This window comes from Anabas testudineus, chromosome 19 (assembly GCF_900324465.2).
Source record: "Anabas testudineus chromosome 19, fAnaTes1.2, whole genome shotgun sequence".
In the NCBI taxonomy this organism is placed as follows: domain Eukaryota; kingdom Metazoa; phylum Chordata; class Actinopteri; order Anabantiformes; family Anabantidae; genus Anabas; species Anabas testudineus.
In genome coordinates, this window is record NC_046628.1 from 14,828,215 (window position 1) to 14,843,431 (window position 15,217).

The window sequence follows — 15,217 nt, forward strand, 5'->3', positions numbered from 1 at the left end:
ATGTACAAGGCCAGAAGGGGAAAAAGAGTAATTTGCACATACAGAATAAACAGATTCATCATGTTGTGTATGTTTTGCTTCACAGAGGAGCATCTATGTGGGCTCCCACTCTGGAGTTGTGCAGGTACCACTGTCAGCCTGTCAGAGGTACACTTCCTGTTATGATTGTGTATTCGCCCGAGATCCGTTCTGTGGCTGGGATGGGAAGGTGTGTGTGGAAATAATTTCACCTGCACAAAGGTGAGGGAGTAAGACACTGACAAATGCACATACAGCACATTGGTGCAGACACAAATATACATTTCTAATGAAAAGGCAGCACCACAGACGTGTATTTACAGAGCGTCTGGTTTACAGAGATCTGGCAAAAAATGAACCAAATTCATGTTGAGACAGATCAGTTTGTTTCGCTTCAGTGCAGATCCTAAGTCTACATTTCCATAAGCCTCCTCTGCAGTTCCACCTGTCTTGTTTCCCTGCTTTATTTCCTCTTGAAACTCCATTTTACGCTTTCCTGTTCTTTCTCTATATGCTGCTGCCTGCACTTAGATGTCAGTCTGAGAAATTGCCACCCGACAGAGCTGTGAAAGAGCGGTTCTGTAAATTTAGTGGAAAAATAAAGCAAGTCAGTTGTTGCCAGTAGTAAATGAGTGTGAAACTGACATTATCAATACTAGACGAATAATAAGCTGTTCAGAGTTAGTGAACTGATGATAATTAAATGCATCGTTAATGCAGCACCTCTTGATATAACCAAACTAATTTTGGACACAGTGTTCATTTTTGCATTACATGACCTTTTTGGCTGGTGTTTGTTTCCTCCTTCTGGGCAACAGCAACACCAGCAATTAATTAATTAATTAATTATTACTACAGCTTACTTTCCCTTCTAACAGAATTTGTGTTGAAAGCAGGTCTAAGACAGTGTAGTTGACCTGGATTTTCCTCGTGAGCTCTGTTCAGCTCAGCAGGAACTTCTGCTGGAGTGTGAAGATTTAAAATTCCAACAATCCCCAAAAGAAATATAATTGAATTTGAACTTCTCCGTCACATGAGGAATCACAGCTGACAAATAAGTACTACATTATTAAATAATAATGTAGTATAAAATTATTAATATTAAATTATTATTATTACACACCTGAGTAAAGCATTACCTCTTTACTCAGAGGTAATGCTTTACTTACTTCTTTTTAATCGTAGTAAGTAGTAGTAGTACTCAGATCTTACGTAAAAGTACTGATACAAACCTTAAAAAATGCTCTTTGCACATTAAAAATATCACTTATAAATACGAATTATCTGCACAGTGAACTTGCATTACCCAAAGTAAAAGTACTCAGTACAGAAAAATACCCACATGAACATGAATCCTGTAATCCTTCGTTAAAACTTTAAACTTGTGTCGTCTAAACGGTTTAACGTGTACTGTACAAAAATCAATACGTGTTTCATATCCTCCCACCCACAAACACACACACACGGACATGCTTTGGCTCGCGCTTGCACTGGGAGCTGTGTGCACCTCTCTTCATTCACTCTGCATGAGTGAGTAGCAGACATCTTAATCTCCATCACCACAGCAGACACGTCGGCCTCTCCTGTGGATCTGTTTTTGAGTTTGGGAGGCAGCAGTGTGTTAGAGGAACATCTCACGCCTCTCTAGTTAACACTTAGCTGTTTTCAGAGGTTAAAACTCTTGAGAGGAGTTTTTCTTTACGACTATTCTGCACTGAAGCGGGTGAAAGGTTTATCGAATGCTGCTCCATCTGCCTGCGACCTTCTGCATCTCTACTGAAACAGCAGAATGGGGTCTCTCTTTGTGAATTCAAATCATTGCTGCAGAAACTTGATGTTCTCCCTTCTCACTGCAGTGGATCTGAAATATTTCACTGCAATAATGTATTAGCTTCATAATGTTATTGCACTTTGAGTTTACAATAACACACTAGGGATGATTCTTCATTTGTTATAATGAGTTATTTTCATGCTTTTAGACATAATTTGCTGTTTCCATATTATGTACTTTGCCTCTAACTCACTGTTATTGCTCTGTTCTCCCATTTACTCAAGTATAAATTATAATTAAAGCCCCAATATTTAACAACCTTACATTGAATTAACAGCTTCAGAATCATTTTGCTGGTATGCTGATTTGGTAACGGCTTTTCTGAATGTTATTGTTTAGGTCAAACCTAACCCAGGATATCATGAGAGGGATCAGAGGCTGTAAGGAGAACTCAGGAAATGGTATGTGCTACAGCACACACACGCATGTGTAACGTGAACCGTTTTCACTTTTTGAAAAAGTTAAAACTTAGACACACAAACACACAGGGTGAAATTAAGTCCAACACATACTCTTTTCTCCACCTGAAAACTCAAGCATTTAATAGCTATTAAGGGATTTCATTAGGTGTGTGTTTCTTACCCATCCCCCAGGTCCCAGCATACACATTTTAATCAGTTTCTCTCTTGCTGGAGGTCAGGCGGTCGTGCTGGCTGCATTGCAGGGCTCTCTACTTTTAAAGAGGCTTATGAAATGTGATGGAAAATGACACTGAAAGGTTTTGCCACACAGGTTGATCACTTACACTTTAAAAATATAATCTTGTTTCATATCCATCTTTCTGTCAGGCACACATCCTCTTATCTTCAGCTCTGTATCTTATCTCACTCGTTTCCTCTCTTTTTCGCTCTCTTAATGTCTCTTGTTGTCTTTTTTCTGTTGCCCAGTCGTCCATCGCAAGCGCTCAGTGATGTCAGGTGATGATGTGCTACTACAGTGTGAACTGCGCTCCAACCTAGCATCTCCACGCTGGACGCTAAATGGCAAAGAACTCCAGGGATACGGCCTCAATTCGGGCTACCGCATCGGCACAGATGGCCTCCTCATAATCGGAGCTCGTGTCCAACAGAGTGGTTCATATCGCTGCTTTGCTGTGGAGAACTCTGTCTCAGTCCTGATTTATCTTTACACAGTCAGGGTGCACACAGATCCGTACTTTCCTGTGGAGCCCACAGCCACAACGGAACCCACTACAGTTTCCAGCCCAACTGTTTTGTCCACCAGCAGCCCCACTGAGCAGCCCCTGCCCTCGCCTCCTGCCCCGCTTCCTCCAGCACCGGAGTTCCAGACGTACAGACACATGGAGGCCGTGTACATCTCCTTGGTGGCGGTTCTCGGAGGACTTTGCTTGGTGTTGACTGTTGTACTTCTCTATGTGAGCTTCTGCACCAGGCGAGCCTCTCGGAATCGAAAGTTCTCCCATCAAGGGCTCCAGGTTCTAGGAGCCTCTGATAGGAAAAGAAGCTCCCATCTGGAACTCAAAACCATCTCCAGCCACTGCAATGGACGCCAGGGTCGTCGCTCCATCTCTGTACCAACCTTCGGAGACATCGGTGACGGTTTCCTCCAGATAGTTCCTGGTGAGGGCCAGACCTCTCCCGCCAAAACACCTCCTCCAGCCCCTCCTCTTCCTATGCCACCTCCACTTCCCAACATGGATTATGCCAACGGGTTATCCGCCACTCTGCCCAGCGTGCTGAGGAAGATGAATGGGAACAGCTACGTGCTGCTGAGGCAGGCCGACCCCGATGGCATGTCACCGCTGTACCACTCCTTCACAGAGGAGCTCAACAGGATCCTGGAGAAGAGGAAACACACACAGCTGGATGTGCAGCCAGATGAGAGCTCCATCTAGGACATCCCTTTCAATCTTTGTCCCACAGTTATTTATTTTTACCCTGACGGTGACCCCTAGTTGTGGGTAGAACTGACTGTTGTATTAAACGCTGCTGTTATTTTTCCAGTGTTTTTCCAGAGTACCTGTTCGTTGTGTCTTAACCTGAACTGAACTGTAAAGCCTGCTGTGTCTCCTTTGAGAAATGGCCCATGGTTTCACATCACCTATTGGACAACACTAACCACAAACTGCAATTCCAAAAGTGGAGCTGTAAAAAAAATCAGTCCATAGACTGCACTAAGGCAAAAGTGGGGCTGCTTTAAGAGTGTGGAGCTTAAAGCAGCTACCTCGACGGAGACGCTCTGAAGGCTCGTGAAAGACGGTGGACAGGTGACACAAAAGGGCAAATGTGCGAAATGGAACATGGGTAACCAAGTAGATCAGAGCTGACGGTGATGATGTATTTTGGAGTCTGTGGAAGAGTTCAGGAAGCTTTGTGAGTGCCATGTAATATTAGTTCAGTGATATTCCACCCAAAATCTATTGAGGTGAGGTTGCTGTTACTGACCCGTCATGCACTGATCTACCAAACTAGAGGAAAGCTAAAAGATTAGTATAAAATATAACTAGTGCATTTTTATCAATCAAGCTCAGATGAAAACAACTTTACTTTAATAAAAAGTTGTTAATTAATTCATAAATGGAAGAAAAACTAACAAGAACTACCCAACACAATTTCTCAGAACCCAAGATGATGTTTTCTCATTGCTTGTTTTGACTCAGCTGACAATTATATCAGACAGAGAAAATGAGAAAAAGCATTTGGCATTTTCACTGCAGCTACTGTTCTTTGTATTATGCAAAATATAGACTTCGGGTGGAGTATCACTTTAACAGTTCTGTTACCGTGCGTGAGAGTACAATTTGTTAAGACAAATCATACATTTTAATTTATTTAAGCCAATCTGCCCACGTTTTCTTCTGCTCTTGTGTAAATAGCAATAATTACAACACCGTTGCAGCTGTTAGTAGCAATGTGTTGTACCAGTGCCAATGGAAACACCCGTAGCAAACTATTCCTCGTGTGTTTCTGTTTTTAGCATCTGTGTGATAAAAGACATAGAGGTGTGTGAAAGGCAGCTTGACTGGTCTATTGAAGACCAATAAAGCAGCAGTCAGTTTGTGGTAAGGTTGATTGAATCTACTAGAAGACAACAGACTGGCTTCAGGGTTCATGAGACTGAGGGAACCACAACACACACTAAAAACAAGCAGAGGAGATATTGTAAAGAAAATGCTTACTCACCGCTTTATATTTATGCACCTAAACATACTTTGTCTTTGTCAGACTGAGGTTTCACTTTGTCCTGACACAACACTGGGTTCTTTCAACATTTCCATCTAGTTCAGTGATGAACAGTGTTCGTTGTTGGGCTGCTGGTGGCAGGTTTCCAAGTCTTGCCAAATCACCATAGAGAAGACCTTCACACATGGAAGCCTCAAAAGCATTGCTGATGTTTACCTGACATCAGAGCAATGCCAAAACAACAAAAACACGGGCTTTTCATCTGTTTGCACGGAGCACTGTTGGGCAGAGTATCCTGGTCATACAGGGAACAGACGATGAAACACGGAGGCAGGAGCAGTTTCATCTGGCAGGTTTTTAATTGTCTCCTTGTCTGCCTTGAATACCACTCTATTGGGCCAGTGTACTTCATGCAAACAGGAAAAGATCCTTTTCCAAGTAGAAACACATCTGTCTGATGAATGGTCAGTAAGATTCACAGTGCTTACCTGCATGTTTGCATATGAAGTTTGTCTTTAAATCTTCAGCACCATGAATAATCACTGAGGAAAGACCAAAGGTGGGTTCTTATGTTCAGCATCTTCTCTTTGATTTTCCATTCAGCCATTTGGAACAGGTATAAACAACTTTAGACATGATCACACGACAAATGACCTAGTTTTTCTTTACACACACTGAAACTTTAATCCCGCTTCATTGATTCTCTTCAATCTGGCCGTCTCCCTGCGAAGCCGTGCCAAGCCTCAAGATCTGCATCAGTGTAACAGTTACAGGCTGCACTCTTTAATGAACGCTAATTAAAAAATGTTAGTGAATGCATTCATTTACAGTGCGTTTGGTCATTTATCATAGTGTATCAACATGTAAGACACGTGTTACTACAAGTTCATTCATTAATTCTCAAATATAAGCTGTGTTTTTACTAAACTATTTAAACTCTGAGCAAATTTAGAACCAACTTCAACTTTTGCTATAGGCCTCATGGTGTGCCCATGGGCACTCCAGTAACAGTTATTTTAATTATTTTCCTCTTGGCGGTGACATGAGTCAGAGCTGTCCACTTTAGCCGTTTGTATCCAGAACCAAATGGGCAAAACTGAACTGAACAGAAAATGTCACTGTATGCAGATAACTTGCTTTTATACATTGCAGACCCCACTGAATAAATAACATATGTGCTCGACACCTTTTGGGCTTAAGATGAATATTTGGTGAGTGCGTCTAGCAGTGGCCACTTCTTCCTTGACCTTCTGGACATTTCTGAACTGCGTGTCCTCTGTAGCCCTGCAGGGAACAGATGACAGTGGCTCATTTGCTTTTGCTTTTTTTTTTTTATACCTTTCTTCTTGTCAGCCTCTTCAGGCCATTAGCTTGTTTTGCTCCTCATCTTCATTCCTCCCCTCACTCCCTCTCTGCTGCTTCTGTTGTTTCTCTGTCTCATCCTCTCTGCATGACACTATCATCTATTACACTCTCTGCACATCAGCCACACACTCTCTCAAGGACCTTGCTGCGTTTACAAATGGTCAATCAGTTAGAACAAGACAAAAAGGTAAATTTGATTCTGACATTTGTAACTTATCCATGACTTGTTTTGTAAGTGCACACATTTTCCATAAGAATCATTCTGTTTGAATATGAATGTGTTGTCTAAAGACTAACCATCACTGAAAATGAGCAAAGGTTTCCTTCCCAGTTCTTATTGTTAGCTGTGTTTCAGTGGAGAATTTTCACTTTGATTAAAATGAAAGTCGAAATTGTAAAGGACTGTTAGGTTGTTTTATTGCGAGTTAAAATCGTGTAAAGATCTTTACTGCAGTTTCTGCTGAGGTCTGCTAGTGTATTATATAAAAGCTCCCATAATCAAGTCCCATCATCATTCAATTGTGATTATTCTTATTTCACAGCTTGGAAACTTAATCTAAGTCTGCGACTATTGCAGCTGCTGTTTAAAGACAATCTGTTTACAATAAAAAACTGGCTCTGCACTGTATATGTTTACTGTGGACTTTAGGTAAAAGCACGTTGGCCACTAGGACAGTAATTACATCCTGCTGCGTCCTTATATCATTTGTGTTTGAGATTATTTCTACATCTTATTTAAGTGTTGGCCACAGAATTTGGTGTGAAGAGTTCACAGTTTGTTCTGTTCTTACATTAATACTTAAAAACCATGTAGTACATCCCAGTAAACTGTGATACTTATACTTTTCCCTATGTGAGTTTTTTTATGTAACTTGTGATTTTAGCAGAATTTAACTGGCTGAAGTGACACCCCTATTTTTTGTCATATAGCTTAAACACCTGAACTGTTGACAGGGAGGACTCGTGTTTTTTCAATTCAATAAATTTCCATTGGCCTTTGTGCTGATAATAAAAAACACTTTGCATTATGTTCAGTCTGGTGGGAAAAACATCAAGTCAGGAAATTACATGCAAATCATGTTCACACTGAATCCTATTCTTGGGACCACATGGTATTAGGTTGTTTTTAGCTTGTGGTGAGTGGCAAGGCCACTGTCCTCCACTGGGAAGGGAGCCTACATGACCCAGGAGTTATTTACATAAATACGTTTCTCAGAGAGCAGAGATATAAGCTTAGGTGGGAATAAAATGATCATTTTCAGAGCAGCATTCAGGGCTAGTAGCTTAGCAACAGCATCTTTATTTAGATCCTTTAATGTCCTAGTGTGGGTCAAGCTGTGCCAGTTCCCTTTGGGGAGCACGAGTGTGATGACAGCACACAAATTCATGCCGCTTCATGTTTTTTATTTAATCAGATAAAGCATCTACAGTCTTTCTGGCCAATGCACAGTTTGATTTTACCTATTCATTGACGTACAGATTACATTTAGCTGCTTTAATGGCCAAGAGGTGGCAAACAGTAACTTCGGGCTGTACGCATTGCTGGAAAGTAACTTAGTGCTGCACTTAAGTACATTTTTGAGGTACTTTTTCTTCAATTGCTTCGTACTTTTGCTTTACTACAATCAGAGTGGTACAAGTACACAAACTCAAAATGTAAGTGCAAATACATGAAAAAAGGACTCCTCTACAACTAGAAGTACTGTAACACTCATCATTCTGTACTCAAGCTGAAGTACTAAATACAAACTCCAAAATGTACTTGAAGTACAAAAGTACAAGTACTCCCCCTATAAAAACTATGTATTTGAAACAACACTGCATTTAATGCTGTTGATGATATAAATGTACAGTACAGTGGCTGATAAATGGTGTAAATTAAGGCAAATACATTACATTTTAAAAAGGTGGTGTGGAAAACAACATTGGCATTTTTACTTGTTATACTTTTATGTGCATTCTTCTGTAAATACTTCTCTACATTTAGTTGTAATTGAGTATTTTTTCATCGTGGTATTTATCTTTTTACTAAAGGATCTGAGTCGTTTCATCACTGTATATGTCTACATAAGAGTCATTTACAAGGATTTTCTTTTCATTAATGCAACTCAAGTAAATCATTTGGGAGAAAATTAGTGGAATCAGCATCAGTATACAGCTGCAGCTCCTCTCGGTCTCACTCATCACCACCCTCAGCAGTCACCTCACGCTTTTACTCTTCATAAATATTCACAAATAGCCTAACATTTTCCTGCAGACAGTTATATTGTATATGCCAACAGAATAGTATCCATCAATCATCAGAAACTAGCAATGTTTCATGGGGCACCTTTCACATTCACCTCAGAGCTATCTGCTTATTTCTATTCATCTGATCACTAGCATTTAGTTGTATTATCTGAATTTCTACTGACAGCAACACTGAGGTCATCTGTGGAGGGAGAGGACAGCATACCTTATGCAGTCAAAATGATGGATTTAGGGTGAGAACTGCAATGAAAACAAAAACGATGTTTTGCCTCCTGAATTTGAACGACTCGCCCACAGCAGATTTCTGTTTCTCTTACAGGCAGTGGAGAGGACAACTCTATGCTGAAGGTTAAGAGTTGTCCCTCAAGCTATCACACAACCATCTGTTATGTTCATTTAAGCTCTGGATCACTTAAGGTCATGCAACAGGAAAACCTTCAAACATCAGTATTAACCTGTTAGACAATGTACCGATTATATAAAATAACGATATCAATAGAATTTCTTAAATTAAACTAATTAAAATGTATCCCACCGATATCTGTGCTGTCTGTTCAATACTTAAGTGCAATTAAATCAGTCAAATCTGTTAATGCAGGCGGATCTTTTTCTAACAAGCTGTTCAAGTACAACAAAAAATAAATATAAAATAAAAAGAAACTAAATTTAAACACGAATGCCAGCGTGTTCACAAATGATTTTTTTTATTTCATACAAAATTCCATCTGTGCTCTGTTGCTGCACTTTTTACACAAATCTTTAAATAACCTTGAGATTATATCTGCTTTTTCGGATGCCTGCTGACCGTCCTCTGGTGGATTTATGTAAAGTTTATTCAAATGTGGCATTCTGGTACAGTGTGCCACATGGCTCTAGTAGCTTTGTAGCCACCACAAAGCAGAAGGGCATCAGTCAGTAGTGGGGTCCTCTTGAGAATTATCCAACAAATGCATTTGAAAACTGCTGAAAGCATAACAACTACTTGACCTGTGCAGACACTTTTCTCCAAAAGATGATCTGAACTTTGGCACTTTGGTTAGTCCTTATTGAGGGTCTTGTTTCTGTGGTCTGATGGGGCCAACAGACGGGGGCCTGTTGGTGAATGGGTGCCACTGGCCCTGGATACTGGGGCTATCTGTGTGAAACGGCTTGCGGATGCGGATGATGTCAAGGCCAGACTGATCAGTCAGTTTGGTCAAAAGCTCTGAAATCTGTGCAGGCGTTTTGCTGGTGACAATTTCTTCCTTCACGTTGCCATTTACTGCAGCAGAGGAAACGAAATCACTAATTATAAAGGTACACACTATTTATTGACAGACATGGTTATTGTGAAATATGATAGTGTCAACAAGAACATATAGTTATGTATTTACTAAGCCATATGAAACCTCCATGACAGTTCACTTCAACATGAATTAATAGAGGTGTTATACTGCCCCCTGCAGTCTCTAAGAGTGATCCTCTGCTGTGCTTCACTATTTGACTGATTACAGCCTTGAATCCAACCTTCACCCGAAAAGCTGTAACTATCACAGCAAAACCTTTGCTGTTTTTATATTTCAATATGGCCAAAATCTTTTTTAATAAAATAAATCTAGAACAATGACTGAAGTAAAGTATACAGTGAAGTCAGAACTTCTGGTTTAGTCATGTCTCACATCACAACACACGCTGTGGACACTTACAGTACTCTGCCACTATTTTGGGTATCCTGCAGGACTGAGGAGACACATATACGACAGTTCCAGGGTTCTTCTTGGCGTAGTCCACAACCCCTTCTTCAATAAACTCTCTGAGGAAAAGAGGATTATGTTTTATTATTGTTTGTGGTGGTGAAGAACATTTGAACGTTCCTCATGTAAGCAGCTGATGATTATAGTCGTTAGTGTCATGAACCTAATCACATTGACTCAATCACTATATTCACCATGAGCACAACTGTGAGTATTGAGACACACAAAACAAGTACAGAAAAGGCTGTCACATCATTTATAATCAAGTTGTGCCTCTTTGTGGTCATTTTATTTTACCTTATATTATTTACTTTTAGCCTGTTTGGTTGTTTTGAATGTCTGTGCTCGTCTTTTTCTTTGTAACAAAATAGATTAACACTCCTTTCGGTAATATGTGTGTACAGCACATGGATTTAGACACCGTTGTTTATTTATTTATGTATTTAATACCTCACTCCCAACGAGCTCTGTGCGTTTTTGGAGAAGATGATGGAGATCCGCTTCAGCTGACAGATGTACCGACCGACACCGTTCTGAAGAACACTTCTCAGGAAGCGACTCGGTGTTCCTCTGGATGTCATCGCTAAACTGTCACTTAACTATTAGTTAATAAATCGGCTGAACAACAATCAATCCGTTCAAATGCTCTGTAAAGACGTCAAATAGGAAAAATATTCATAGAGGGCAAACTGACGGGCATGTACACAGCGTAGTCCGTCACAAAATGTGTTCCGGAGTGAAACATACAACTGACGGTCAGAACGGTTAATCAAAACAAGACTTTAAAAAAATCCCTCATAGAACACAAACACTCTATGTAATATTTATTTGTGAAATTTACACGCGATTGTATTTTTGAAATAATATTGTAAAATATAAAATGTAAAGTAGTCATTTGCGGTTCTTCAGCGAATGTTTCTTACGGACTTGTTTTGAAGACGCACTGAAAAGCCCGGGTTAGAGGAGCATGGAGGAAAATGTGGACGGACAACAGAGCTAGTAAGCTGCGTTTTTTATTCGTATTTGCTCGTTTGTGTAACTTCGTTTAGTTTTAATTAATGATTTCGTGCAGATTGAAGCTTTTTGCATTTCTTAGTCAACTGTCGTTCATTATAATTTAACGCGTTTTAACCTGCCTTCCTCTCCTTATCTGATTAGCGAGGTCACCTAAGACTTCCCATTGTATCTTCACTTCTATTAAGCTGATGTTTCTTCGTATTATTGTTGAAGGTTCAATGTCCTAATCCAGGTAATGTGGAGGGGCTTGTTACAGAAGGGCACCGCCTGTCTCCTGCAGGTGGTGGACCCAAAGTTTCTCCACCACAGACATTTTTCATCCCTCTGTCTGAGGCTGGTCACTCAGAGGCTCACCCACAAGCCTCCTGAGGCTCCACGTCATGTCTTATGGCTCAGGAGTATAGGCTATTTGTTTTCAGAGAGAGGGACCAGGGCTTATAAAAAGGATGCTAAGTCTACAGTGGAGTTTCCAGTGAGCCCCATCACAGTCACAGAAATCAAACAGTATCTGCGCTCCAAAGAAATTCCCTTTCATGATGGATACAGCTGCCTCCACATCCCGAGCATCTTCAGCAGTCCATCTGACAGGAAGGAGAATTTGTCCTTGTTCATTGACAAAACCACCGGACAGTTTCTTTGCAAAGACACGCTGGTGGAAGGGAGCTGGGAGGACCTGCAGGACTGTCTGGAGGTGATGCAGAAAGAAGAACAGGACTCCCTGAGCCCTCATGTGCTGCTGGGATATCCAGAAAGTGTGGAGGAGCAGGAGGAGAGGGAGAGGGAGCTGAGGGAGGTGCAGAGGATCTGGTCCAGCTCCGTGCCCCTCACTGACCTGCCTGAGGACGAGGCCCAGCTGATTAAAACCATGTTCCAGGTATTGCCAAGTGTGAATTAGTGAGAGATGGATTTATAACTATGTTTCAAAAACAGGTTCTAAGTAAGAAGAGGATGGTTTACTTGTTCCACTATCATTCATCCTATATTCTGAACAAGTACTACCCAATGATAAGAACATTAATAGCATAAAAGGAAAACCCCTAATATCTCTATACTGTGTGATTAGTTCCCAATGTGACCATATATCTAAATGTTTTGTTTCAGATCACAAAGATCTCTAATGCAACCCTCAAGAAGTTTGGCGTACGGCTTTTCAAACCAACCAAGAGCTTGGTTTTCCCCTGGTTCGGTGGACCTGACTCCTCTTTAAAGGGCGTTAAGCTCCTCTCTGCCCAAAACACAGGCACTGACCAAGTCATATATAATGAAGCTACAGTCCCAAAGAGTACTTGTTACTACAACCTGTTTGGCCTGCCCCTGGTGGGCCGTTTGGACTCGGAGGTGGTGCTGACTGGTCAGGAGCTGGACACTCTGGCTGTGAGTCAGGCTACGGGACTTCCTAGTGTTGCTCTTCCACGTGGGGTCAGCTGCCTACCACCGATCCTGCTGCCTTACCTGGAGCAGTTCAAGCGGGTGACACTGTGGCTGGGAGGCGACATCCGCTCCTGGGAGGCGTCGAAGATCTTCTCTCGCAAGTTGGGTCTGAGGCGCTGCTCGCTAGTCCGGCCAGGGGAAAACCGGCCGAGTCCCATGGAGGCACTGGCTCAGGGGATGAACTTAAGTCGCGTGGTCAAAGCCTCCATCCCAGCAGCTCATAAGTCAATAGTGTCCTTCAAGCAGCTCAGAGAGGACGTGTATGGGGAACTAGTGAACACAGATCAGGTGGCAGGAGTGAAGTGGACCAGGTTTCCAGAGCTCAACAGGATCCTGAAGGGCCACCGCAAAGGAGAACTGACAGTTTTCACAGGTATAACATGATGGTTAATGGTTAATTCTAATTAAAACTATAGTCCTGTTTGTAACGGTGTCGTACTACAGAGCATTTTAGCATCTTTCATCGTTTTCTTTTTGCCACAATAACTAGTTTTTTTACCATGTTTATTTAAATATATATCAGAGATTTGAAAGAAAGGAATATATATACAAAAATAAAATATACACACACACACAAGGATGTGTTTTAATTTCAATTCAACATTGAGCATGAAGACTCAGCTGTGCACCACAATTTGTAGACATGTGGCGCATGTTGTCTGTTTAACTGTGGGTCTGCACGTTTACCTTACATGCATTTTTTTATTGTCCAGGACCTACTGGCAGTGGGAAGACCACATTTATCAGTGAGCTAGCCCTGGACCTTTGCATGCAGGGTGTCAACACATTGTGGGGCAGCTTTGAGATCAACAACGTGCGTCTGGCTAAAATCATGCTGACACAGTTCGCCATGCAGAGGCTGGAGGAGAACCTGGAGGAGTACGACTTCTGGGCAGACAAGTTTGAAGAGCTGCCGCTATACTTCATGACTTTCCATGGACAACAGAACATCAAGTAAGTATTAGCAATCATTTGCTAAGCTGTGACCAGGTTGTCACACTTTGATGAATATGTTTGACCCTTCTCTTAACCTTTCCACAGGACAGTGTTGGACACTATGCAACATGCTGTCTACCTCTATGATATTAACCATGTCATCATTGACAACCTGCAGTTCATGATGGGGCAGGAAAACCTCTCAGTAGACAAGTAAGAGTTCACCTGTAACAATAAGAGGATAAAATTTATTCCCTTGATTGTGTTGTTTGAGATAAAAGTAACAACAAAATCATTTTAAGTAGTGTGTTGATGTTTTTATAACAGTTTGAGAAAAACACCACCTTTATCATTCACTGTTCTTTTTAAAGTCTGTGACAAATAGGGGAATGAATTCGGTTTTCTGTGATCCAGGTTCGCAGTCCAGGATCACATTATTGGGGCATTCAGGAAATTTGCCACCAACAGCAGCTGCCACGTCACTCTGATCATTCACCCCCGAAAAGAGGAGGATGACCGTGAACTTCAGACAGCATCGATCTTTGGTTCTGCCAAGGTAAGACAGGGAAATGTCTCACCTTCAGTCAATCAGTGATGTTATTTATTCATTTGGTATCATTGCTTGAAATGTGTTTGCAGATCTTGACAAAACTAAGACACATGTTGACTTTTACTTCCAGGCCAGCCAAGAAGCCGACAACGTCCTTATTCTGCAAGAGAAGAAGCTGGTAACACGTCCCGGCCGCAGATCCCTGCAGGTGACCAAGAACCGTTTTGACGGCGATGTGGGCATCTTCCCTCTGGACTTTATCAAGTCCTCACTCACTTTTTCAGCTCCCGTCAAGGGCAAGCACAAGCTGAGGAACGTCCAAATGAAGCCGGAGAACGAGGAGGTCATAGGGAACGAGGTGACAGTGAAGACAGAGGAGGTAAAAAAGGAGAAGCCAGAGAAAGCAAACAAAACAACAAAGACTCCACAACCTTTAAAGAAAGTGGAAATAAAACCTTCCAAAAGTAGTGATAACACTGAAACCAAGTTTTAAGACTTCAGTATTTAAAGGTGCACATCTATGTTGTAGCTTTTTATATAAAAAATAATGTTGGACAGTTTTATGTCTGTAGTTTAACTGAAATTCCACGTATATTATACAGTACAATGTATGAAATAATAGTTCTGATTGTAATTCACAATGACACATATCGTCAGACTCCGTTAAGAATATTTCTTGAAACAATGTGAAACAATGGCAGTGAAGTAAAAGTGCATGTTGAGCAGGTTCTGAACTTTTCCATTCAGGCACTGCTGATAATAAACATGACCTTCAGTTTCATGTTATACTGTGACACAAAGAGCTACTGTTTTTATGATAATGTTTAGTATTTCATGGTAAAACATTATCATGTCTGCTTGCCAGGATGACATGAGCACTTACTCTTTACTGAAGTCGCTACTGATGACTTATTGAATGAGCTGATTTTGTTTTTTAAATAAA

The 15,217-nt window shown here is 41.1% G+C and overlaps 3 protein-coding genes across 5 annotated transcripts in view; 2 read left to right on the forward strand and 1 right to left on the reverse strand.

Moving 5' to 3' along the window:
• sema4gb (sema domain, immunoglobulin domain (Ig), transmembrane domain (TM) and short cytoplasmic domain, (semaphorin) 4Gb) overlaps positions 1 to 7,366 on the forward strand; it is a 31,458-nt gene extending 24,092 nt beyond the window's left edge. For both annotated transcript variants that reach the window (XM_026352149.1, XM_026352150.1), the window contains exons 13-15: positions 86 to 240; positions 2,189 to 2,250; positions 2,737 to 7,366. In XM_026352149.1, coding sequence (XP_026207934.1) covers positions 86 to 240; positions 2,189 to 2,250; positions 2,737 to 3,704 — 1,185 coding nt within the window. In that variant the 3' untranslated portion in view covers positions 3,705 to 7,366. The remainder of the gene's footprint in view (positions 1 to 85; positions 241 to 2,188; positions 2,251 to 2,736) is intronic.
• A 374-nt stretch (positions 7,367 to 7,740) lies between these two features.
• On the reverse strand, positions 7,741 to 11,080 carry mrpl43 (mitochondrial ribosomal protein L43). Its single transcript, XM_026352153.1, has 3 exons — positions 10,791 to 11,080; positions 10,293 to 10,399; positions 7,741 to 9,868 (listed from the first exon to the last, which is right to left on the reverse strand). The coding sequence occupies exons 1-3, from the start codon at positions 10,919 to 10,921 to the stop codon at positions 9,651 to 9,653; spliced, it is 456 nt and encodes a 151-aa protein (XP_026207938.1). The 5' UTR covers positions 10,922 to 11,080; the 3' UTR covers positions 7,741 to 9,650.
• Positions 10,419 to 15,217, forward strand: twnk (twinkle mtDNA helicase). Of its 2 annotated transcripts, none has more exons than XM_026352152.1 (7): positions 10,419 to 10,547; positions 11,571 to 12,231; positions 12,459 to 13,161; positions 13,502 to 13,742; positions 13,830 to 13,937; positions 14,139 to 14,280; positions 14,405 to 15,217. In XM_026352152.1, the coding sequence occupies exons 2-7, from the start codon at positions 11,593 to 11,595 to the stop codon at positions 14,765 to 14,767; spliced, it is 2,196 nt and encodes a 731-aa protein (XP_026207937.1). In that variant the 5' UTR covers positions 10,419 to 10,547; positions 11,571 to 11,592; the 3' UTR covers positions 14,768 to 15,217. The 2 variants fall into 2 exon arrangements, with proteins under 2 accessions (XP_026207937.1, XP_026207936.1); XM_026352151.1 differs by lacking the exon at positions 10,419 to 10,547 and adding an exon at positions 11,285 to 11,339.

Excerpts from the sequence above, each read along its gene's own strand:
- mrpl43 (XM_026352153.1), bottom strand. The coding sequence starts at position 10,921 with ATGACATCCAGAGGAACACCGAGTCGCTTCCTGAGAAGTGTTCTTCAG. Across the intron at positions 10,400-10,790 it reads CAGAGCTCGTTGGGAGTGAG|AGAGTTTATTGAAGAAGGGG; the intron begins GTATTAAATACA and ends TCTTTTCCTCAG. Across the intron at positions 9,869-10,292 it reads CAAAATAGTGGCAGAGTACT|TAAATGGCAACGTGAAGGAA; the intron begins GTAAGTGTCCAC and ends CCTCTGCTGCAG.
- twnk (XM_026352152.1), top strand. The coding sequence starts at position 11,593 with ATGTGGAGGGGCTTGTTACAGAAGGGCACCGCCTGTCTCCTGCAGGTG. Across the intron at positions 12,232-12,458 it reads TGATTAAAACCATGTTCCAG|ATCACAAAGATCTCTAATGC; the intron begins GTATTGCCAAGT and ends GTTTTGTTTCAG. Across the intron at positions 13,162-13,501 it reads AGAACTGACAGTTTTCACAG|GACCTACTGGCAGTGGGAAG; the intron begins GTATAACATGAT and ends TTTATTGTCCAG.